Source organism: Jaculus jaculus, chromosome 6, assembly GCF_020740685.1.
Source record: "Jaculus jaculus isolate mJacJac1 chromosome 6, mJacJac1.mat.Y.cur, whole genome shotgun sequence".
In the NCBI taxonomy this organism is placed as follows: domain Eukaryota; kingdom Metazoa; phylum Chordata; class Mammalia; order Rodentia; family Dipodidae; genus Jaculus; species Jaculus jaculus.
In genome coordinates, this window is record NC_059107.1 from 63,749,470 (window position 1) to 63,775,794 (window position 26,325).

General features: G+C 45.1%; 1 protein-coding gene across 10 annotated transcripts in view; it reads right to left on the minus strand.

The window, feature by feature from the left end:
- Dysf (dysferlin) overlaps positions 1 to 26,325 on the minus strand; it is a 258,409-nt gene that overhangs the window by 9,462 nt on the left and 222,622 nt on the right. For all 10 annotated transcript variants that reach the window (XM_045151445.1, XM_045151441.1, XM_004668296.2 and 7 more), the window contains 10 exons: positions 15,968 to 16,096; positions 15,534 to 15,689; positions 13,809 to 13,900; positions 11,189 to 11,359; positions 10,451 to 10,593; positions 8,647 to 8,786; positions 7,531 to 7,619; positions 7,195 to 7,290; positions 6,641 to 6,782; positions 1,829 to 1,928 (listed from right to left, as the gene is read on the minus strand). In XM_045151445.1, coding sequence (XP_045007380.1) covers positions 1,829 to 1,928; positions 6,641 to 6,782; positions 7,195 to 7,290; positions 7,531 to 7,619; positions 8,647 to 8,786; positions 10,451 to 10,593; positions 11,189 to 11,359; positions 13,809 to 13,900; positions 15,534 to 15,689; positions 15,968 to 16,096 — 1,258 coding nt within the window. The remainder of the gene's footprint in view (positions 1 to 1,828; positions 1,929 to 6,640; positions 6,783 to 7,194; positions 7,291 to 7,530; positions 7,620 to 8,646; positions 8,787 to 10,450; positions 10,594 to 11,188; positions 11,360 to 13,808; positions 13,901 to 15,533; positions 15,690 to 15,967; positions 16,097 to 26,325) is intronic.

Here is a 26,325-nt window from a genome sequence, read left to right on the forward strand (position 1 = left end):
GTGGGCACCAGTGTGGATGGCTAGAAAGGATGCCTTCAAAATCCTAAGCTTCCCTAAACATTCCTTGAAACACTAAAATGAGGAGAGAAAACTGTAATACAAACCCATTCATATACTACATATCTGAATGATACATATGTGTCATAATGGATGCACATATAAAGGTATACAACATATGGAATTTGTTTACATCTGAGATAGCATATAGTTTAATAGTATATGTCTAGTTATCCCTAGATGATGAGATTAAGAAAAGAGGGATTATTTATCTATGTTTTTCTAACTTTCCTATAGAAATCCTATATAGAATAAAAGATAAAATAACAAAATTCATTTTGATACAATCAGTTTTATGCCTGATTCTTTCATAAAGAATTCCTGGAGCAACCATCTATTCTGTGTGCCACACTCAGGCCAGGGGTGGTAGATTTAGGAGGATTGGGGTCAAGACCAGTCCATGGGCAGGCAGCTATCCTTGCAGGGGCCAAGAGCTCTGCAAAGACATGCCCCCATCAAGCCAGAGGCCACCCAAGAGGGTTTCAGTGACCTATCCACAATAGACAGCCCTTGCTCCCAGGTAGCAGAGCAGGGTGCAGAGCCAGGGCTGCTGACTTCCTGGGCTGCCATTCTCATGAGTTCAGAACACAAAGCATACCACTCCAACCATCTTCAAGTGTGCAATGCTAGCTATGCCCAAAGCTGTGTGACTGACTATAAGCACCATCTAATTCCAGAATATTTGTATCGGCCAGGAAACACAGCCTCTGTCTATCAGCATGGCCTCCCGTGGTGGTTTGAATGGAAAATATCCCCCATAGCCTCATGTGTTTGTGATTAAGCCTTGTACTTTCCCCAGCTGGTGGAGCCTTGCTAGAGGAGGTGTTCACAGGGGTGGGCCTTGGGATTTTAGTCTAACCCCCTTGCTGGTGTGAGCCAACTCACATTTGCTGCTGCTTCCCTGCTCATATGTGATGATGTAAGCCAGGTCCCTGTTCCTGCCATGTTTTATTCCCCACCATGATAAAGCTTCCCCTCAAAACTGCAAGCAGAAATAAGCCCTTTTATTCTACAAGCTGCTTCTGGTTTGGTGCTTTGTCTCAGCAGTGATAAGGTCACTGCTACACTACCCTGTCACTCTCCAACTCTCCACTAATCTACTCCTCTCTAGAGTTGTCGAATGTGGGCATTTCATAGGTGTGAAGCTATGCAGTATTTCTTTCTTCCACTGGCTTCTGGCACTTTCACCCATTTTGTAATGTGGAGCTACCATATCTCACTTCTTTTTGTGGGTGAATAATAGCTTATGTATGGATATACTATATTTGATAGCATTAACCTTTCCCATCATGACAGGGCTATTACTAATCCAATCCTCTCCCAGCCCAGCCTACACCATCCCTTCCTCCTTGGCCCCATGTCCCATCCTTTGGCATAGCTCCCTGCATGCCAGCTTGGTTTCTCAATCTGTCTGCCAGAGCCCCAGGTGAGATGGAGGTGAAGGAGCCTATGTTTGTTCATTATGTCAGTCACTTGGACACAAGGATGAGTGGTGACTTGAGCACTTGATTTTTGGATTCAGTCTGCCCAGGTTGGGGGAGCTGGAAACATGCTGCCAAGTGTGAGGCTAGCCAGCTGTGATGGCCAGTACATCTCATCATTGTGGCCCAGTGCTCACATCTGCTGGAAGCCTAACTGTGGACTACCCCGATCATCCCAGTACTTCTCCATGTCACATTCTTTCCCCAGATCTGGAGACATGGGCTCCATTGGACTTCCCAGGGGTTCAAACACAGGGAAGGGTTCTGAAAATAACAGAAGTGGGACTCACCTAGAAAGTCATCAAAGGAGAACTTGTCATTGTCCCAGATCTGGAAGACCACACATGCTGGGATTTTGCTTTCAGTCTTGTCCAGTCTCCAAAAGGCATCCTGACCCAGAGGAGGAATGGAGAAGTAAGGTTACAGAAGTTTGTCCAAAGCCATAGACTTTCCTAGTCCCTCCAGCCTGGAATGTTGCCAGAAAGAGAATTCAGAGTACTGTGTCCCCCCATCCCACCTGAGGCAAGTCTTGGCAAGAAGACTGGAAAATAAATGTAGATCCTACCAGGCAGTACTCGGGATCCAGTGAAAGAACCTCACTTCCCCTAAAATGGCTTCTTTCAGCTTCCCAGTACTCAAAGCCAAGGTGACCTTTCCCATTTTACGGATGATGAACTGAGTCTGGCATGAATTAGAGAACTTTGCCGAACTAAGGCTTACCCCTTTAATAATAATTTTAGAGGCTGAGGTTGTTCTGTGGTAGGTCACTTGCCTAGCATGCAGGAGGTCTTGGAATTAATACCAACATCAAAAAAGAAAGAAAAAGGAAAGGATAGACAGAAAAGAAATAGGAAGGAAGGGAGGGAGGAAGGGAGGGAGGGAGGGAGGGAGGGAGGGAGGGAGGGAAGAAAGAAAGAAAGAAAGAAAGAAAGAAAGAAAGAAAGAAAGAAAGAAAGAAAGAAAGAAAGAAAGAAAGAAAGAAATGTGTCTGCAAATGTAGCTCAGTTGTTAACTTGGTAAACGCTTGCAAACTTGAGTTTAATCCCCAGCACCACATAAATACGGCATAATGGCACATGCCTGTAATCATAGTACTGGGGAGGTATAAGCAGGAGAATCAGAAGTTCAAAGTCATCTTTGGCTATATAGAAAGTTAGAGGTAAGCCAAGACAACATTAGACCCTGTCTCAAATAATAACAATCATAAGCATAATAATACAATATTGTCTTTCTATGTACCAACCTTCTTCCACTACAAATTCATTATTGATCCAACAACTCAGATAGAGGCCACCTGAGTAACCCAAAGCATGCAGCATGACCAAGGACACAGGACAGGAACTGACAAGCTGGAATTCAAACCCAGGCAGTTAAGTTCTAGGGTTCTCTTCTCAGCCTTAAACCTGGCACCACAGTTGTGGTCTCAGGGGCATGTGTGCTGGCAGAGTGAGCCTGGGGTTCCTGACCACCAGCTGTCACTGGAAGGAACCATGGCACTTTGTAGTAAGGAGCTGGTAGTGGGACAGGGCCCCCAGCTCTGCCCCCCAACCCTGTCAGTCCACCTCTGCTTCCAGAGCCTGCCCAGTGGTAGGAGGAGAAGTGTTTCTGTCTTCTACCACCTACAAAACAGCTTGCCCTGGAACCAGGCAGCTGAGGAATATAGGGTGAGATCAGCCTCTGGTTCCCTCCACCCTCAACCTGAAGAGCTGTCATGGCTCTCTGAGCAGGTGGCAGTGGGAGAAACATTCTGACCGTCATCACAAACAGTGGGGGTTCAGTCTTGAGACCTATACCCAAGTGTCCAGGGAAAGTTTGGGAAGTCAGAACTAGAGAGACCAGTTGACCTCAAGTATGCCTGGCCTCAGCTGCCCACTGTGATGGCTAATTTTCATTGTCAAGTTGACTGGATTTAGAATCACACACCTCTAAGCATGTCTGTGAGGGCATTTCCAGAAAGGTTTGACTGAGGAGGGAAGACCCACCCTGGATGTGGATGGCATGTCCCATGTCTAGAGTCCCTGACTGAATAAGGAGAGACAAAATAGGAAGCAAGCAGAGTGCCAACACCCCTGCTCTCCACTTCCTAGTTCTGGGGTGACATAACAAGCTACCACTCACACCCCCATATCATAAAGCCACAATGCCAGGCCTTCCTACTATGATGAACCATCTCCCCTTAAACCATGAGCCAAAAGAAGCTCCAAGTTGTTTCTATCAAACGTTTAGTCACAACAATGAAGAAAGTAGCTAACATGTCCCCTAAACTTGACCTTGTTGGCCAGCCCAGGCTGTCATGTGAGGCTATCCCAGCCTCTGAGCACAGTGACACGGATCTTACAGAGCTCCCTAACCAAACACCATGGCCGCTGCCCATGAGGAACCATCACCACACCCAGCCCCATCCTTGGCTTCTGCCTAGGTTGGTGCAAACATGCAGGTCCCAGCTGACTCAGGTCACCCCTCTGTCTGAGCCTCCCTCCTCCTGCTGGCCTGGCCCAGCCTCCTGCAGGTGCCTCCCTCCTCTTGCCGGCTTTTACAGCCAGCAGCCCAGCCACCATTCCTCAGCAGGCTGGTTTACTGGCTCAGTAATGAGCCTGAGGTTCAAACGGCCCCTGGTGGGAGCAGCTGGGTGGGGGCTCAGCCTGGGGAATGAGCCCCCCAGGTCCCAGGCGCTCATTATGCTCCAGGCCTGGGCCCTTTTACTAGCTGTTTATTTGCAGGGTGGGGGCCTGCCGAGCAAGCATGCCCTCGTGGGTGTGCTGGGCTCCAGGTGGGGAGCCTGGCGGAACAGCCAGCGGTGGTTCAAAACACTGGGATGAAAGGAGACCTTGTAACTTTACGACAGTCTCGTCTGGTTAATGGGGTCCCTGGAGGACCTGCATGCCTGCTAGAGGCCCTAAACCCCAGGCAGAGGGCTGCCTCTGCAGCAGGCTCCAGGAGCTCAGGGCCTGTGCAACCCCTTGCACTCTGACCAGCTAATGGGTTATGCCCAGATGTGGATATGGCTCCACCTGCCTCACAGGGTCCCTGTCCTGCAGAGGTGCCTGCTGGCCCCCACTTCCTGGTGGCCTCCAGAGCCACCTGGTTTGCTTCTCCTTCATCTCTTCTCCTCCACCCTGCCTCCAGCTGCTCTCCGCCCATGAGCTCGCCTCCTTTGTCCCCAGCCGCGCTTCTCCCTCACTCCTGGGTGCTCTTCCTCCTCTTCACTGCTCCCCACAGGCCTCTCCTCCTTGCATCAAGCCTTTCCTGTGTTCTCAGCTCCTCTGTCAGAACTCCTAAGTGCTCCACTCAGCTGGCCTTCCTTTCCATGGCCTTCCATGTAGACACGAAATTACTCCAAAGATGCCAGAGCAAAGCCACCTCAGCCAGGCCCTCAGAACTGCCAGGTGACATTTTTCTGCCACCAAGTAGCTCTTGTCCCACCCCTTTCCCTCCTCCATGTGACTGTGTTGGTGTCTCAATAAGCATGCAGCCACCCTACCCTTTCCATCCATCTCCACATGTGTTCCATTCACCTGCCACAATGCCAGGTTCTCCTGGGACTTCACAGAAAGCCCTTTGCCAAATTCCCACCTGTCACATGAAGGGTTGTCCAAGTACTCAATGTGCATCTCTCTGCCTCAGTTTTCTTTTCCATCCATCCCCAGCCCCTAATCTAATAGGGTTAGGTGAGCCACAGAGATGGTATGCCCTCTGCTCTGTTCTGCTCGAGCCTCACCCTCCCTGTCCATAGCCAAGGGGAAGGGGCAGCCATGCTTGATATAGCCTGTCAGACAGATGCAGCATCTACTTGTTAGGAAAACACGCTTGTGAAAGACCAACACTGAAGAAAGGCAAGCAAAATCAAACCTACAGACAGCCTGGGTTCTCCTGGACCTTCCCACAACATTATTACTCAATTTGGCTTCCTGGAGGGTCCCATGCAGCAATCCCTGAATGGAAGAGTACCCGTGCCCTGGTTTGATCCATGCTTTATTTGCTTTGGTGGTTTCTGAATATTGGTGGGACATTTTGGTTTCTCTAACATGCAAATGAGTCTTTGTTTGGGGATTGGGAAGGATCAGGCAGAAAGGATGCAATGAAGAGAAGTCAGGGATGGCCAAATGCATATGAAGCTCCCTCCACAAAGCCACATGGCCAGTCATAGAGAAAGAGGGGTCACCCAGGGTGTGAGGCTGGGAGTTTGAGCTACCTTTGGATGGAAATCAAGCCAAGGACTTGAACACACAGGCATGTGCCCCTGGCACAGGCAAGCACTCTCAGGTGGCCACTGGTGTCAGGAGGGAGGAGAGGGGTGGCAAGCATCAAGGAGCCCTCCTCCTGCCAGCCCTGCAGGGACTGCATGCACATGCACATGCACACACAGTGCCCCTGTACATTGAAAAATGTCCCAGCATGTATGTGGCTTGCTGAGTGGCTGAATTCTTCTGATGGTTGGTCCCAAAGGACAGTCCTAGTATAGCACAGATTAGATGTTGCCCTTGGACTTGGTCTATTTCAAGGGTACAGAGTGAGACCTAGGCTAGATGCTGCTAAGAACCCACCCATCCATGCTGGCTGATGCTTGCTTGTCTCCCCAGGTACATGCATCCTAGAGCAGAGAAAGGGGCATATGAAAGAGGATAACATGTCAGGCCTAGAAGGTGTGAGTCTCCCCAGCGACTATCCAGCCCAAACAGTCATCACAGGCCCCATACACAGCTGTGAGAGATGACCTCTGGAGATCCCAGTCCCATAGTCAGACCTGCCCTCTGATGGAGTGTCCCTGCCGTGGCCAGGCTGAGTTCCCTACTTCCTTCCCTCAGACTCCAAGACCCTCCCTATCACTTTGTATGTCTGGAGTAGGAGACAGGCAGTAGCCATGGGATTTGAACTTAGCTCGCTATGATGAATGTGTAGTGTGTGGTTCTGGGAGGAGGGAGGTCAATAGCCCTGGAGGCAGTAACACTGGTGATGGCAATGAAGAGGAAGAAGTGGGATACAGAGATGGAAGTGGTATCCTTGCAGGTAACGAGAGCAGGAGAGGGAGCTGTAGGAATGTAATGATGCCTTGGGTGATGACAACAGTGGTGGAAATCTCACTGGCCCGAAGGGCCACTCACCTTCTTGGACACAGTGCAGACTTGCTCAGCTGGCAGGTAGTCAAAGGGAAACACAAACCTCCAGTTGAAGTTTCCCTCGCCGCCCAGGGAGCGGTAGTGCACATCTGTCTTCTGCTTATGTTCTTCAAAGCCCACCATCCAGCTGGCCACATACACAGGAGGACATTCCTCATGAGCTCGAGGCCCGCCAGTCAGCAGAACACATGCATTACAGGACATTACCCACAGACGTGCACCATGGTTGTGAAGCCTCCCCCTGGGCCCATGAGGGATTGTGAAGATGAGCAAACCTGGTACAGAATACATGGAACTCCCACGAAATCTCCATACATGGGAAACTACCCTAGTGTCTCAGCCAACCCTCAGAGGCATACTTGATCCTTGTCACTTTAGCTCAGAGAACTCTGGCATGAGATGGTTCCCCAAAGGTGAACGTGAGTCCCCCACATGGAGGCTTGCTATCCTCCCTTCCCACTCCACTGCTCACTGTGGAATTCCGCAGGCAGCAGAGCAGACCCTGTGAGCTGGCCCAAGCACAAGGCAATGGCTCCTACCCTTTCACGTAGATGTCGCTCATCTTCTCCCCTGTGAGGCTGAGGTCATCCAGGATCACATCTTTGGTGTTCCAGATAATACAGCGCAGGAAAAACCTGGGGTGGGGACAAAGTGACTGAAATCCGCAAAAGTTCCCACCAGAAGCTGGAATGTGCTTAAATGAGCAGCCAACTCCTCCAAGGAGTCCTGTTGCCTGCCTGGCTAGAAGCTTGGCCAGGCTGTGCTCTGACCCCGCTGGTCCAAAGTCTTGCCAATGGGCCACCCCTTGTCCCTCCCACCACGGCTGTGATCCTCCTGATTCCAGCCCAGGTGAAGCCTGTCGCTAGACCCGTTACCTTCTGGCTTTCCGTGGGGTAATGTTGAAGGGAGGTCCAGGCCGGCCCAGTGCCTTTGGAAACAAGTCAATCCACATCTGCAGCTTCCCCTGTGGAGACAAGAGCCACTGCTTGCACACCACCCTTTTCATCTCACCTCAGTTACTGGGCACTCATGCACACACCTGGGGAACAGGCCAGAAGAAATGAAACACAGGGCTGCCAGGAAGTGGTTCAATGCCCTGGAGGTGAGAGGTCTTAAACAAGGTGCCACAGACCTAACTGCAGAGAAGGGACTACTGACCCGCAGGCACAGACCTGAGCCAGCTGCTCAGAGACCGTGACCTATGAGCCAAACTTCCGTGCACAGGGGATGATGTATGCATTGTCACAGTGGCCAGCGACTGGGGTTTGGTCACAAGGGCTAGTGTCTCCTAGGCAGAAGTCCCAACCTTTCCACAAGCCAAGGATGATTTTTGTCATGTCCGCCTCCCCACAGAGCAAAATAACTTGGTTCAGTCACACCTCAGGGTCACAGCACAGGCTTTTAACTCCAGCTGCTTTGGAGGCCACACAGGGCAGAGAAAAAACTTGCTTCTCCCAAAATCATCCCCAGAACTTCCCCTGGCCTGTCCTCCTCTTCTCATCCTCCAAATCCTAGCTCTGAAACCACCTCCTCCGGGCAGCCTGGCTGCCACTTTCCAGGTTTCCAGACTTGCTTTGCTTCCACAGGACAGGTCACTCCTGCTGACCACTGCTATTCTACAGTACTAAACATCTGATCTGACCATTGCAGTGACCCAGCACAAGTGAGATCTGAGTCAAAGACCATGGCAGAGACAGGGGACACCCTGAGGCCATGGAGTAACAGAAAGGCTTCAGAAGGCCAGAGAGAAGCCAGAGCCAGGCCTGCACATGGCTGAAGCAGATGGCAGACATGCTTCCTAGGCACTGAGATTTTAGAGAGGAGCAAGGAGGCCAGGCACTGAGACTCCATGTAGATGGACTGTGGTGATAACTTCCACTGTGATGAGAAGGGTCACAGAGGGAGTGAACACATCTCCCATGGGGTCTCTGCCGTTCAGGTTCCTCAGGCTGTGGTTTAAGGGTTCCAGGGCCCAGCGATTGAGGGCCTACCTGCTCGATGTCTGGCTGCAGAGGGCTGTAGAGGGGCCGCGACTCCACATGCTCAGGAACCAGGCCTTGCTGCTGAAGAACATGCAGGGCCAGGCGCTCCTCCACAGGACCCAAGTGTGGGTTTGGGAGCCTACCAGCCTCTGTCTCAGAGATAGGACAAACAAAAGCTGAGGGCATGAGAGACCTCTGAAGATTGAGTGGAACTCCTGAGGGCCATGGGGAACCCCTAACCCCACAGCCTCAATTGTCACCAGTTCTTATTTTTTATCCATTCAACTCTCTGTCTGCCAAAACCTCCCCTTTCCAGAGAGCCCTCCCTGACGGCTCCAAATCCTGAGCCTCAGCAACTGTTTCCCCACATGTGGCATCTTGGTGCAGCTAGAACTATGCTCTGGTTCTCATAAGTTGCTCTGCTAATGTCGCCAGCTACTGTCACAGCAAACACTGCACAGAGCATACTTGCTGCTTGTCGTAAGTAGCGGCACACTTTCTTAGGACCCTGGAAGCTGAGTACTGCTGCTAACCCTATTTTACAAATGTGAAGCCCAAAGGCTCCAGAGTCCCACACAAAGGCAGCAGGCAGCTTGGACCACATGCTTCTTCCCTGTCCCATTTCCCAAGGGCAGCTCTTGCCTGCCAGGGGACAGTGCAGGGACAGGTGCCATGGATGGGGAGAAGCCTGGCCCATCAGCAAGCAAAAAAATACTTAGCCTTCGTGGCAAAGACTTTCACTGCAAAAGGTGCACATGTACGCATGCATGCGCACACACACACACACACACACACACACACACACACATTCACTCACACAAGTACACACCAGGTGCATATACTCGGATGTGCCCATGTGCACCCAGCACAGATTCACACATGCATGCACACACACATGCACACACATACATATGCACAAGTATCACCCATCAGACTAGACCTACCCACTTTAATAGGGACCCCAAAGAAGAGGTGTGACACTGCAGAGCCAGTCATGTGGCTCTGCTAGGCTGGCTGGTGACTTTGGGCAAGTTGCTAACCACATCTGGCCCCAGTGGCCTCATCTGTAAAGTGAGGCAGATGCTGGCCTTCCAATTTTATGATCATGAGTCCTGGTCACAGAGTAGCGGGTACCCTTAGAGGAAATGAGACTCCCCCTAAACCAGACACATATTCCTCATGGTTGATCCTGGCTCATGACCCAGGAGAGTCAGGAAAACAGCAAGGAGAGGGGGTGGAGCCCAGGGCATCAAAGTCATCGTTTCCTTTTATAACCTCGGCACCAGCCCTGACATCAAACATCTCCACAATGAGCAGGAGGCAAGGGGCCAGCTGGGCCTGTAAACACCTCAGGGAGTCTGAGCTGCTCTGGGTGGGCGACACAGGCCTGTGGGCATCTCAGACACATGGAGAGCATGTGGCAGTCTCAGCCACCAATATCAGGCAGAGCCAAGGGCAGGGCGAGGGCCACGGAAGGTCCTCTTAGCTGCCCTTTGGATGCTTAGGCACATGGGAGTAGGGTCGGTATGCCAAGGTCAAGCTAGCCAGCTAGTACAGCTCAAGGGGATGTACCCCAAGCTATGACTTTTAAACTCACCCAAATCTTGCCCTCAGATGGTCCTACCATGGCACAAGCAGAGTTCTAACCCTGGTTCTACCCTGATTTTTGACCTGCACAATGATGTCATGGTCACGCCTTCACCCTGCTGATGTAAGCTAGGTCCACTTAGGCCTTCCTGGCAGGAGACAGCCTGACAAGAAAGACAGAGATCCCATCATGATGTTGGGGGCGAAGGATCACATGGAAGCTCACCTATCTCCTCTATCGTGTATTCCTTCTCCCAAAACATGACACGGTCTGTCTGGTACACAGGGGACTTGACCCTGTGTTGCTGGCAGAAGAGGTGGAGGAGCTGGGAGGGGCGGAGCTGGTCTCTCCACTGGTTTGGTCCAGAGCTGAGGCCGAAGTACAAGACAAAGATGAACCACTCCAAGGAAACACAGCAGAAGGGCTTTTAATGGTCTGTGTACCCCACACCCACCCTTCAGGTTTATAGTCTATGTTTGTTCTGATAGTTTATCATTTCCATTTAACAGAGGAAGAAACTTAGGCACAAAGAGCAAAGGACTGAAATATGTATTGAATTTCTTCCAATTTCTACAACTAGAGAACCATACCCAAAAAGGACTCAAGACTGTTGAAGGAAGGTGTTATCAGTACACAGATTCCCCTGACAGTCACGTGACCCTCTCAGGCCCAGCTAGAGTCCATGTGTCCCACTCTCTGTCTCCTTTCCTTCCCTCCCTCCTGTCTTCCCTCTCTCTTACCAAGGGCTCAGCCACCTGAAGACCTTGGTGTGCATTGCAGAGGTCTGGGTTGTATCAACATGATAGAGAGCCAGACACACAGGCCCAAATCCTAATTCTACGACTTACAAGCCTTTGTTTACTCATCTGTGGGGTGGAAGCAATGAGTCTTTCACTGGGCTCAACCCAATGCTCAGAATCAGAGTGAGCAGTTGCTGGGAAGCAAACTGGCCCAGGCACTTACACACAGTAGGTCTGTGGAAGGCCACAGCGAGCCCCAAACTTGGACAGCAGCCTGTTCTCCAGGTCAATGACTGTCTCTCCGATCTTTTCGTCCTTAGAAAGGAGGTCGTAGTCGTATAGCATGATTCTCAGGTCCTTCTCCAAAGGCAGTGTGCAGGTCAGCTCAAACATCCTGCAGCAAGGCCCAACATTAGGACCCACCCCAGGGGGAAGTCAAGTAGCAGGACTCAAAGCCATCCCAGACAGGCCACCCTCCTCAAGTCTCCCCTCACTTCTACAGCATGTCATCCACAATGCGGCTGTACTGGACATGCTCGAGGACCTGAGTGCGTGTCATGTGTCACCAGAGTTGGCACATGGCAGGAGCCTGTACAATGGAACCCAGGATGGATGAATAAGATGGAACAGAATATTGAAACTGAAGTTTCTGTCATGGTACCAAGAGAGAGCCAGGTGGCCACAGCTCTGGAACTGACCAAGGGGATGGCCCAGGACCTGCCTCTGGAGTTGGGAGGCTCCACGCTGACTTCCAGGGTAGAAAGGAAGGATGGTGTGTGCAAATCTTTTTGGGGAGACACCTCCTACAGAGTTTCAGCCAGCAGGCAGCCACCACAGAGGTCAAGGTGTTCCCTCCTCCCCATGTGATGGACACCTGCAGGAGGGAGCCATGAACCTGCTGCGCAATTCATGTTCAGGTGTCTCAAGCAGCAGGAGGGCAGCCAGAGCTATGCTTGGGGAAGTTACATCCTTCGAGGATGGGCATGAAGGAACATTTGTCATGAGGTAGATAGGGCTTCCTAGAGGCCAGTCTGGAGACAATCTGCTTACAGCCTCAAAGGGGTCTAACAGCCTGAAAGCAAGAACTAGACCATCTGAGGATGTGGGGAGTCAATGGCTAATGAGCGGGGCACAGTGGTGTCTCTGGGAGCTTCTGAAAGTATCCTCAGAGAAGGAAATCAGCTTAGGAAACCTGTTCCCTCCAGAGAGTACCAGGACAGGGACAGACAGCACAAGGATGGACCCCTCACCAGCACGAGCTTGCCTAGCCCTGCCTCTGCAGAGCCACTTGCTTGTCTATGTGGGCAGAAGAACATACACTAAGCAGGGCAGAGAGCAGAAGAGCCCCTCCATCCATACCCCCACACTTCCGGCCCCATGGGCCGGCCAGGAGCAGGGCGCTCCCCGGAGCCATCCCAGTACTCCGAGCTGCATGGAGGGCAGCAGGGCTTTATAAGTTGCTGGGATTAAAGTGAGCAGAAGACATCTGCCTACCACAGTGTCCACTGGAGGGTGAGGGGGAAAGGTCAACCCACACAATAAGTGGGTTTGCAAGACATTGGCAGATAAGAACACAGCTGGAGACCCCATCTATACAGCTGTGGGGAACTTGCCTTCCATGCTGGGATAAAACTTTTCAGTTATGTGGCTGTTTTGGAGTCATACATGCTCTCAAGCAGAGAGAAATCAGAGTGATGCAACTTCTAGCCAGGGAAACTGAGTTAGAACTACCAGAGAAGCTTGGAAGAGGCAAAGAAGCTACCCTAGGGCTTTCAAAGGAACCTGGTGCTACCCACACCACACTTATGAACTTTCAACCTCCTGAATCTTGAGAAAATAAATCTCTGCTGTTTTAAGATAAAAGGGTACAAAGCTTGGCAAGTAGCTCAGTAGATAGAATGCTTGCCTAGCAAGCAGAAAGCCCTGGGTTCCCTCCCCAGAACTGCATAAACCAGGTATGGTGTTACAAACTTGTAATCCCAGCACCCTGGAGGTAGAGACAGGAGAATCAGAATTTCAAGGTCATCCTCAGCTACACAGTGAGTTTGAGGCCAGCCTGGACTGCAGAAACCATTATGTTTTAAAAAAAAAAAAAAACAAACTATGAGATTGTTAGAACCACAAGTTGGGACATTTTGCATGGACATTGTCTCTCCCCCACCCATAATGCCTGATCCACAATGCCCTTGGGGTTGATCTGCATCCCCAATGAGGAAGGCCTCTTCAGAAAAGGGGCAGGAAGGAGGGAAAGGATGGTACCAACATGTGTTCTTTACATACTAAATATGCCCATATCTAATAAAAATTTTAAAAAATTAAAAAAAAAACTTTGTGATAATTTCGTATGCTGTTGAGTCTTTGCTATGATTTAAGAAGGTTAGAAGCACCTGGCATGCCAGCTTTGGACCATGATTTGGGGGAGGTGAGAAGGAATGAGAATGGGATGGGTATATTTTCGTATTTAATCTCAGCATTCCATCTGCTCTTGGTATGTGCATATGCATACCCATCCGCTGCCCATCACCACTAGCCTGTGGCTTTGTGCCAACCACCAGAACTTAATAAACAGCTTCTGTCTCCACTCTCCATCCACCCCTAACCCCATCTGGGTTGTAGATCACCACTGACAGGACTGTCCCCATACAGAGCAACTTCAATTAAGCAAACAGAGGCCAGTGTGTGAATCTGATATGCTACATGATATGTAAGTGAACGCCAAGCTTCTGCAGGTGCTACAGAGATAGCCATCAGTCTTCCTCACCTCAAAGTCTCATGACCAAACCACTGAACTGTGCATTGTCCAGACTTCCCCTCTGCCCAAGACCAAGCCATTTCCCACTTACTTTCCAAATACAGGCTCCAGGGTACAGGGAATGTAGTTGTCCTGGTCACTCACTGATTTCTTCCCAATGGAGATCTTGATGTAAGGGTCACACTGGAGAAGGGCACAGAAATACTTAGTGGAATCACTGGGTCATGTGTCTGTGGGACTCTTGAGTCCCCTGGCTTCCTAAGGCCATCAAGAAGCTGTGATGTAGACTGTGTCCAGTCAGGGCAGAACCCATCCAGCATTACACAACACTCCACACTATAGCACACAACCCCACAGGTCTTCATAACTCTGTTCCAGCAGTGAGAAGGGGAGCTTAAGTTCCCCATATTCCTGAGTCACTGCCCTACTGGGAGAGTCAGAGGGGGTTGGAGCCCCACCCTCATACACATAAGATATATGCCAAGGAAGCAGGCCAAGTGGGGGTCTTCTCTGAGACTTCTGCTCCCACAGGTAGAAAGGGCCAGAAATAGTCATAATTTATCTGCCTAGAATATCCTAAGGCCATCTTTAGGACACTACATGAGCAGCAGTGGACCTCAGTCATCATATATAAGCATCTGGGGCCAGAGAGCAACCTCACAGTGCTGGGATTGAAGGAGATAAGGAAGGACAATAGGAGTATCCTGGATGTCCCTACCACCACCCAGGCTGAATACTGTTCCACACTGCCCCAAGATCATATGACTCCTCACCCTTGATAGATAGGGTTATGGGGCTAGGACACCTTGGCTTCTACCTACCACCTCAGGGACACCCACAGAACCTGTATAAGGAAGCAAGAATGGGCTTTAGCCTTGTACTTCTAAACTCTGGCCTCTGCTTTCCCCTCTCTCTTTCTAGCTCTCCTCTGTCCCCTACCGATTGCCTCCCCTGTAACTCCATCTCTGGCAAGGATTAAGGTGAGTGCTATCTCTCACTTCAGGTACAAAATATAAAGAAAGATCTAAAAATTCATCAATTAAGATAAATAATATTTTAATGCAATAGTAATTCAAAAGTTAAAAATCAGAGCCAGGTGTGGTGGTGCACACCTTTAATCCAGCACTCTGGAGGCAGAGGTAGGAGGATCACCTTGAGTTCAAGGCTACCCTGAGACTGCATAGGGAATTCCAGGTCAGTCTGGGCTAGAGTGAGACCCTACCTAGAAACCCCCCACCAAAAAAAAAAAAAAAGAAAAAGAAACCCAAGTTAAAAATTGGCACTAATGGCCAATGAGGAACAGAAGATCAATAGGACAAATGTTCCTGGCTTCAGTTCACATGGCCAAGCACAACAGTCACTGGTCCCATCTCTCCTGTCCCTGCACCTCTTCCTACCCAGCACTGAAATCCTGCAAAATCCAGTGCCAGCCTCAAACTGTCACCCTACTTAATGGTATGTCTCAGCCCAGTTCTAAGCACAAATGAAGCAATCCTCTTTCAAATTTCCATTACACTCTGGACTTCTCTTAAAAGCCTACTTTCTCTTCCCTTCAAACCTACCAGAACCATATATCCTGACAAGTCATATTTCTTCCTACAAATCTTCCCCATTTTTCTGTGTTCTATACTGACTCTAGCCTTGGCTGACCTCCTGAAGAAGTAGGTCCCAGATGAAGCTATCTTCAGATCTACCTGTGACTCTGGATTCTCGGGATCACTGAGAGCTCCCTGGAGCAGATACTATATCCACATTCCATAGGCCATTTATACCAGGCCTGCTATTCTCAGGGAACCAAGGGTTCCAGAAATATTACCTTCCCGTTGGGGTCTTTGGGTTGTAGGCCAAATGCTCGGACAATGTATATACGGACTAAGCATTCCTGGGGACCCTGGGCAGCCAGCTGGTGGAACTGTCTTGGGGGTAAGGGGATAGCTGGGTCTTCTGGAAGGGGATAAATTTTGAAGAGACCCTAAAAGAAATGAGGAATTAGTTTTCATTGTTTTCATTGTTATCAGCAATACAATAACCTATATGACCATTACTCCCATAGCTGTAGAGTCACCCCTCTGGGGACCACCCAGCCCAACACCCTCCCACCACCATTAGATTCTGTGTCAGCAACAGCTCACCCACAAGGCCACATCACCAGCACCACAGTCACTGTTGTAGCCCCTGCTCTCACCCCTGTTCACTTAGTGTTTCAACACAACCAGAAGCTAACCCAGGGACATATCCTCGAGAACATACCTTAAACTCCCCAATGACAGATGGATCATCCATGTCCTCTTGAGTCTTTCCCCGGTAGAGCTTGAAGGTGTTACAAAAATCAGACAGGCCCTCAAAAGCTTCCACTTTCTCCAACTGTGTGTCATAGACCTGTCACATACAGGGATGCAAAAAGAAGACAAGGGAGCAAGAGGAAGTAGGGGAGAAGGAAAAGCAAAGGAAGAGGGAACAAGATGGTAGAAGTAAAGAAAGAGAGGAGGGACAGAACAGAAGGAAGTGAATGAAGAAGACGAAAAATGCAGGAATAAAGCAAAAAGAAGGGTAGAGTCAGAGATGTGGAAGAACAGAGGCCAAGGATAAAAGAGAGGAAGAAATGAGAACAAAGGAAAGAAGATCACAGAAGAAAAGGCAGAAAGATGTTTGTTAATTTATGCAGATTATGGAGGCTTTGAATTAACCAAAATTTCTGGGCATTGAGGCTCACAAGAGGACCCCTTTAAAAAAAAATAAGATCACAAATGAATGAAATTTTAACTTTCTATTTACAGACTAAGTTAAACTCTGGTAAATTAGAAGACTGGCAACTCAAATAATAATGTCCACTATCCAGATGTCCAACATGATGGCATTAAATATAAGCCAAGTGTGGGGGTGGAGAGATGGCTTAGCAGTTAAGTGCTTCCTGTGAAGCCTAAGGACTCCAGGCTCGAGGCTCGAGGCTCAATTCCCCAGGACCCACGTAAGCCAGATATACAAGGGGGCATCTGGAGTTCGTTTGCAGTGGCTAGAGGCCCTGATGCGCCCATTCTCTATCTCTTTGCCTCTTTTTCTCTCTGTCTGTCACTTTCAAATAAATAAAGAAAAATAAATAAAAGTTTTTTTTTTATATAAGCCAAGTACACATTTTGAACTCCACTTTAAATTTGTTAAATGTACTTATTTTATCTCCTCTTAAATAACCAATGATTGTTACCAGAGTTTGGAATTTCTTATAAATAAAACAGCTATTATTACAGATGATAAAATATACTTAATTTGTAATAATATTTAACAGGCTAATATGTTACCATATCTATATGCTAAATTGACTATACCTGAAATTAACAGACAAGATCCTAATACTTTTCTAAATATCATTTCTCATTTAAATGTTCTCATTACTCATGTTCCATCTATCTTCTCAATAACTAGATAGTTACATAAGTGTTATAGATGCATTATTGGAAATTGCAAGTAAACATGAAGAAAACATTAAAATTGCCTTACATTCAGACTTCTCAAAATATTACCTAGTGGTTGAGTCAAAATTGTTAAATGTCCTTTTGAATTTTTCTTGGTATACATTTTTAATTTGTATTTTTTACCAAAATAGGATCACAAGATACAAACTGTGCCATGACTTATTTCTTAACCTAACAATATGAGTATCGTTACAGCCAAAAGATATAGCACCCTTGTCAATGGCAATGTTGTATTCTATTGCATAAATGTATCATAAATTAATGACAAATCATTTTGTAAATTTTCTATCTTAATTTTTAAACACCACTTATAAATAGGAGTTTTTTCAAACCTCCTATATGTATTCTTTATATATATATTTCAAATTTATAGTTGTGATAAATTTCTAGAAATAGACTTTCTGGTCAAATGACATGTTCCTGTGATGTGCATGACACACTCTTCTCTAGAACATTTGAATGGATTGATTCCCCCATCTATAACATGCATGTGCCTGTGTTCTTAAATCCTTCCCATGGTTGTGCATTTCACTTAGTTAATTTGGTAGACAGAAGATGGTACACTGGATTAGTAACTTGTACTTCTCTGAATATCAGAGATCATTGCCCAAGCTTAGTAGCCAGCTGTGTTCCTGGTCTGTGATCTGTTAGGCCTTGCTCATTCCTTTTTCCTCTCCTGGTGTCTGTTTTCTATTCTGCCATGATTTGAAAGATCTCTTTGTACATAAAAGATATTAACCTTTGGCTGATCAAATACAATACAAATACTTTGTCCCAGTTTCTCCCTTGCCTTTTAATTATGTTGATGATATTCTATTTATGGTATATTTATGTTACATTTGCTTATATTTATAATTTTTCAGCTATATCAGTAATTCCTAGATAGTCTCTCCTAGTGATAACTTCTACATTCCAAACTATGCTTAGAGTGTCTTCACAGGAAGGTTAAGCTCTCAACTCAGTGTAGTTCAAGGCTTGAGGGAGAATCCACCAAAGGCTAAGCAATTATTGGAGTGTGGTTTGTGTCTGGGGTATTTTTGTTTTGTTCCTTGTATGTCTGTGCTTCACTAACAGTGTCTTGACCTTGCTGTATCATAACCTGTTTTGTTGTCTGACATCCATTCCGAAGAAACAGTAAGTTCCCTTCTGAACAATTGTTTCTTTTGTGTTTTATTAGATTTGTATTAAACTTAAATTTTAACTTTTTATATTATTTTATTATACAGAGTTTCATAAGGCCACGTCATATGAGTACTTTGATCATGTCCTTTCCTACCTCCCCCATTAGTTCCCTTTGTTCCTCTAGTTAGTTTCACTTCTATTTCCATCACCAGTCCATATATGATTTCATGTATCTATATACAATCTAGGAACCACCAATATGAGAAAACATGTGATATTTGTCTTCTGAAGACTGGCTTACTTTGCTTATTATAATGATCACCACTTGCACCAACTTTTCTATAAATGGTCTAAGTTCAATATTTGTTAGGGCTCTAAAAATTAATTGTATATACACAAACTTCATTTTCTTTATCCATTCTTCTCTTATTTGACACCTAGGTTGGTTTTCTAATTTAACTATTTTAAACAGCACTGTTCTAAACATTGGTGTGCAAGTATCTCTATGAAACAATGACTTGGAGTCTTTTAAGTAAATACCTAGGCGTGGTATAGCTGGATCATGTTAGATCATTTTTTTTTTGAGGAGCCTCCATACTGATATGCATATAATTAGACTAGTTTACATTCCTACCAGTGTATAAAGGCTCCCTTTTGTCTCTCCTTACAGTATCCACTTTTTTATCCAAGTATATGGTCTGATGGTTAGTTGACTCTAGACCTATTTACAGCTCTCCTTACATAAAATCATTGATTATCATTGGCTTTGTTGCAGTTAAAACAAAATTTTTGTTGGCATTGTGAACATGAATATTTCCTAAATTCTTGCTGCCATCTTCCTGGTTTCTCCCAACAGTTGTAATTTTTAGTTCACTCTATAGTTGGTCAAATATGTCAGTCATACACCTGATCATTCTACCTTCTCTTTTTTGTTTTAGTTGGCAGATAAATGGTTAGAATACACAGAACAATATTAAATCATAATATGAATGCAAAAATGGCATGTCCCCTTCTTTTCCTTACCCCATCCTGAGTCACAGAGGTCTTCAGTAATCCCTAGTCAACAAGTTATAAAATCCCTTGCCATACAAATCCACTTATCCACCCCCTTAAGAAATGTAGGTCCAGTTTTCGGTTGGAGAAGGACCTGCTAAAATCACAGAATTAGATGTTGGTTGTAGGTTTGAGGGGAATTCTTTTTTATTGTTTTTATTTTAGGGTGTGTGTGAGAGACAGAAAGAGAGTTGGCAAGCCAGGGCCTCACGCCATTGCAATCAGACTCCAGACACTTGTGCCACCTAGCGGGCATGTGCAGCCTCACTCTTGCCTCACCCCTGTGCATCTGGCTTATGTGGAATCTGGAGAGTCAAACATGGGTCCTCAGGCTTCACAGACAAACACCTTAACTGCTAAGCCCTTGTCCTCTCAATATTATCAATGTTATTCTTCATAACATTATGGCAACTCCTGTCTACTTTCCACGTGCGATATGATCCTATGATTCCTGATTCCTAACTGTGGACACAATGTGACCAGCTGCTTCCCACTCCTGCCACCATGCCTTCTATGCCATGATGGGCTGTACCCTCAAACTGTGAGAAAAAATAACCCTTCCTTTCTTAAGTTGTTTTGTTGAGTATTTTGTCACAGCAACAAGAAAAGTAACTGATATACTATGTAAGTAGTTGTTAAACTAAATTGTTTATGAAATAATGATAAGAAAAAATGTATGTTCATGTTCAGGACAGATACCATTTTTTGAATAATTGCAAATCTGAGATTGGTTGAATTCACAGATGCAGAAGCCATGAATATAGAGAACAGCCTGTACTTAAAATTTTCTATTATGTCTTTACTTTTCCTGAGTCTTGCTCCTCTCAGTGTTCAAGGAGGGTTTGGCTGGGAAGGCCATTCACTGAGCTCATTCGTTTCAATCAAAGGCTCAGTTCTCTGCTTTTTCAATCCTGTTATTTCTTTTCTTGAATTCATTCTCTCATTTCTAGCTCCCTTCATGCTTACTTTTGTTGTCTTGCTATCTTGACTTTAGTATCATTATTTGACTTCTTGAGTTGAAGCTATATTCCCTATACTTCCTTTTTCATGATAATGAAAACATTCATATTTTGAAAGTACCTTTATTTACTACTCTCTTGGCATTGCCTATTTTTGTTTAGATATACAATATTTTCATTTTCTTAGCATTCTATACTTAAAGTTTTATTTTTATTATTGGATCCCAGACTTGAAAGCTTAATTAAATTAGCTTTCATTCTTTTATAATGAGTATAAGCCCTTAAGGCTACTGTCCTCTGAATGCTGCCTTAGTTATAAGGAATAATTTTTTTAAAATTTTTTATTTATTTATTTGAGAGCGACAGACACAGAGAGAAAGACAGATAGAGGGAGAGAGAGAGAATAGGCACGCCAGGGCTTCCAGCCACTGCAAATGAACTCCAGACGCGTGCACCCCCTTGTGCATCTGGCTAACGTGGGGCCTGGGGAACCGAGCCTCGAACTGGGATCCTTAGGCTTCACAGGCGAGCGCTTAACTGCTAAGCCATCTCTCCAGCCCAGGAATAAATTTTTATGTCTAGTGTTTCATCATCTCTTATATATTCCATAATTTTCCTTTCTCTTTCAGTCAAAAATTCTTTTCAAGAAGTGTTTTGGGCTGGAGAGATGGTTTAGCAGTTGAGGCACTTGCCTGCTAAGCCTAAGGACCAAGGTTTGAGTCCCCAGAACCCACATAAGCCAGATGTACATGGTGGCACATGGATCTGGAGGTCATTTCCAGTGGCTGGAGGCCCTGGCATGCCCATTCTCTCTCTTTCTAAATAAATAAGTAAATAAATAAAAATTTTAAAACTTAATGTTTTGTTTAAAAAAAAAAAAGAGTGTTTTCCAGGCATGGTAGTACAAGCCTTTAATTCCAGCATTTGGGAAGCAGAGGTCAGAGGATCTCCATGAGTTCAATACCACCCTGACAGTATACAATGAATTCCAGGTCAGCCTGGAGTAGAGTGAGATCCTACCTCAAAAAACAAAGCAAAAGAAAACAAAAAAGTGTTTTGGTAGAGCAGGGATGAGAGAGTAATGGCAAAGGATTATGATCAAAATATATCATTTTATTTATATATAAACTCTGCCAATAAAAGGTGTTATTTTACAGCCAGGCGTGGTGATGCACACCTTTAATCCCAGAACTCGGGAGGCAGAGATAGGAGGACACTGTGAGTTTGAGGCCACCCTGAGACTACATAGTGAATTCCAGGTCAGCCTGGGCTTGAGCAAGACGCTACCTCAAATACAAACAAACAAACAAAAGGTGTGATTATAAAAAAGTGTGCTGGGCTGGAAGAGACACTCAATGGTTAAGGCACTTGTATACAAAGCCTGATGAGTTCAATTCACCAATACCCACATAAAGCCAGATGCACAAAGTGGCATATATGTCTGGAGTTCCTTTGCAGTGACCAGAGATCTTGACGTACCCATTCTCTCTCTCTGCTAGGCGTGGTGGCACACACCTTTAATCCTAGCACTTAGGAGGCAGAGATAGGGGAACACTGTGAGTTCAAGGCCAGCCTGAAACTACATAGTGAATTCCAGGTCAGTCTGGGCTACAGTGAGACCTTACATCAAAAAAAAAAAAGTGCATGTTTCATCTTTTCAGTTTTCTAGAAAAGGCTGCCTGTCATATTGGCACTAATTAAAATTCATCAAGACTTTCTTCACAGCCTGTTACATGATCAACTTTTCTAAATGTGCTATTGGTATGGTCTCTATTTTAAGGCTACCAGATTGACTCAGATCAATAATTATGTCAGAGAGTCTGAGAAGACTCAGTGGACAAAGTGCTTGTTGCATGAATGTGAGTACCCAGGACCCATGTAAAAGCCAGACCCAGTAGTACATGCCTGCAACCCCAGTTTACAGCAAGATGAGAGGCCGAAATGGGAAAATCAGAAGCTCATAGGCCAGCAGTAGCAAACAGCCAAAGACCCTGCCTCACACAACGTAGAAAGTGAGGACCAACACCCGACACTGTCCCACACGCCTGGGGGCACTCGTGTACCTGTACACGTGCTCTTGTATGTTGGGGGTGCATGAACAGACACTCACATACAACACACATGTAAGATTGAAGAAATAATATTTATACCATATTTCTATGTCTCCACACATTTTTGTCCCTTTAATCTAGCACAAGCCAAGGGAAGTGAGTTGAAATACCTTCCAGTGTTCTTGTGACTCCCATATTTTCTATTTTGTAAGCAATGATGCTTCACTATGTAGCATGTTGGTAGTCTCATACCGACCTATCTTGGACATGAACCATTTAACATTACAGGTAACATTGGTGTCTTGCTTCAGGAACCTGAAAACTCTCTCATTTAGCCCATTGTGATTTCTAATTTATCTTCATTTGCATTTGCCTGGCACATAGTTACCAAATTTTTACTTTCACACTTTTATAAATCTCTTTATTTTGGAGTTACATGTTCCTTTGAAATCTGATTAAATATAGTAATAAATTACTTATATGATATGACAGATATGTTTGGCATGAATTTTACATTTTATGTGCTTTATATTTAGATAGTCCTTTAAATTTCTAGATTCTAAGGTTTTTTTCCTAAAACTCCTTGCATGCTCTTTTCTTCTCCCTTCTCCTTTACTTCCTTGCTTTCCTCTATAGCTAGAATGTACAGAGTTCCTGCTCTGTTATTATAATTTGTATACAATAATATTTACTCATCTATGTCTTTAGGGATAGTGTTTGTTCATATGATAGGTATAAAAATGACCAAATAATATACCATTAAATTCTTCCTTTTGAAAAATTATTCTATTATTTTTATTTTTGAGAAAGAGAAAGAGGCAGAGGGAGATAATGGGCACACCAGAACTTTTCAGCCACTGTGAATGAACTCTAGACATGTGCGCCCCTTTGTGTGCACATGTGACATTGCATGCTTGCATCACTGTGTCTGGTTATGTGGGACCTGGAGAGTCAAACATACATTCTTAGGCTTCACAGGCAAGCACCTTAACTGCTAAGCCATCCCTCCAGTCCTAAATTCTTCCTTTTACATCACCTAGTTATAGGCAAAGTTCTCTGCCCAGTATTTGCTTGTACTCCTATTATGTGATTCATCCAACTTTTTAAAAAATATGTCAACTCCATTCATTTTACAATATATCAATTAGTGACCTTACTCTGTATCACATATCTTTCCTCTACATAATTTTTGTCAGTTTTACATTTCTATGTTTTTGGCATGTATGGCATTTCCATGGTCTTGTTACCCTGACCCCATTTGCTCACTTATATTCTAGGGTACAATGTGACCACAGCAGTTCTTCTGCTCCAGTTTTATAGGTTTCACCTTATTGGTGAAGGTTGATCTACTAGGAGTCCCCTCAGGGCAGCCCACAGGAACCCTATTTCCTGGCACATGAATATATATCCTAGCTGGCCTCACCTTTGTGCTTTTTAAAGACAGCATGGCTGATTATGAATCCTCAGTTACTCATGCTTCCTTGATGGTCCTATGTGTGGTGGTCTATGGTCTATGGCTTCTCACTGTGACTGTGGAGAAACTGAAGCTACCTTGGTTTACTTCCTGTTTAAGAATCACTGTTTCCTCAGAAACTCCAATTATATAAGTATTGTCTCTTTCTTGACTTCTATATCTGTCACTTTCTTTTTGTCTTGTGTAACTTGTCCCTCATCTCTGTCCTCTATGCCCTGACCATGTCCATTCTGCCCTGTCCTTCCAATTTCATGTTTTCTTCTTTCTTTCCTGAATTCTACCAGCTGCTCTCAGCTTATCTCTACTCACCTCATCAATCTTTGAGTTCCTCATTGCTGCTTTGCATTCACTCTGAAGACCCATTTCTTTTATATTTTATATTTTTATATTTTATATGTGTGTGGATAAGTGTGCATATGCGCATGGAAGTTAGAAGGCAATTTTGGGTATAAATATCTTCCTCAGTCATTTTCTACCTGATTCTTTGAGTCAGGTCTCTCACTGACCCTAGAGCTCATTGAATCAGCTAGACTGGCTAGCTAGTAAGCCTCAGAATGCCCCTGTCTCTGCCTACCCAGCACTGGGATTACAGGCTCACACCACCACATCTAGCATTCTTGCACAAGTGTTGGGGATCTGAGCTCACAAACCCATCCCCACTCCCCCGAAGGCCCCATTTCTTAAAGGTTTACAGCAAACTATTCCTTCTCTTCTGTTCCCTGGCAAAGATTATCCCATTGGTTTATGCCTTCTTCTACCAGTAAATTTGATTTCTACTTTCCTTCCTTTTGCCCGTAGAATGTTTGAATCAATGTTGTGCCATTTTTTTACTATTACTTTCCAATGAATGAGTTGGCTTTTCAAGCTTGGCGATTTCTTTCCTTCGCACTATGGAGGCAGAGCATGTCCTGCAGACACTCTTCCCTGTGAGTCCTGGGCAGCTTCACCTTTCAAGTTCCTCTGAGACAAACTAGGTCTAGTTTTCTGCCATCACCTTAACTTGGAAACAATAAAATAGCTTTCTACTTCATAGTACAAGCTCTGCATTTTGAAACTATTACAGAAGTTTTCAAACACACAAAAATAGAGAATCAACCATCGACTGACTCCCATGTACTCATCCCCTGTTTAAAAAAAAAGAAAAAGAAAAAGAAAAGAAACAGCCCCCACTGGGATGTGTGTTCTCACAGGAGCTTTCTGAGCCCTGCTGCCATCCTCCTTCTGCTTTGTGGCCTCTGCCCAATCCGCTGTCCTTGAGCAGCCTTTACTTATATTTTGGAGTCTGCGGCTTTTATTTGTTTCCAACTTTTCTGAAAAATGGATTTTGTGGGCTTGAATGATTTCCAAGAGAAAAGAGGGAAAATGCTGACTTACACAGCCATGTTCATACTGGAAGTCCTAATAAAATACTTTTTAAATTTCCAACTGGTTGGACTTTTGTTTAAAACTTTCATTATTAATTTCTAATTTTATTAGAGTTTAATCACTCTTGAGTGATTTCTTCTTTGGATAATTTATTACTAGCCTAACATGTGATCAAATTTTGTAAGTGTTCTCTGAACATTAGAAAAGTGTATTCTCTAGGTTTCATTGCTTATGTTCTTAATTTTAAAGCTACAAATTCAGCATCATGTTAAGATGCAATATGAACTTTCTGTAGCTTAAAAAATACTTATTATACATAAATTTTATTTTCTTATTTATTTATTCACTCTTTGGTAAAAGAGATATGTATGTTAAAAAGCCCCACTACATCCTTAATTTCTGTCATTTATTTTGTAAGATACTAGTTTATACTTCCTTCTTTTACCCTAAGTATTTCTATGCTTTTGGAGGCTTTTCTTTGAAATATGTATTGTTTTTATTCATATAAAACATTCTGTTTTGTCTCCTTTGATTTTTACTTTAAATTCTACCTGATTCCCTTTTGTGTGCATTTGATTTTGTTCGCAAAATATTGCTGCCCAAACTACTTATATTTTTAGCTATTCTATTGTTTTAGATATGTCTTTTAAAGGCAGTATAATCAATTTTGACTTTTAGAATTGTCCAAGAGTCCTTATCACTTATTACAAGAGTTTAATCCACTTTCATTTATTAGGAAAATATGTGCATTTCTTTTCCTACCATATTTTGGGGGGGTTGTTTATAATGCATTTTGATGCAGCTGTGTTGTTGTTCTTCTGTTTGAAACGTGAGGTTTCCCATCAAAAAGTGTTTCTTTCCTCTGCTCATTGTGTGTGTCTTTCTTTCTGCCATGCTATTGCCTATTTTTCAAAGACCATGTTGATAGAGTTGGTTTTTTTCTGTTTACTTATCCTTAAAGGACCAGTGTTCTTTCCAGGTCTGTTCTCCCTCCTCCATCCCCCTCTGCCAGAAATAGTTTGCATGCCTTTCCTCTGGACAGTGTCTTTTCACTTGGCTGCTGAGGGATAACTCCTCAGAGAGGTCAAACTGCAGGGCTGGGTGCCAGCTCTGC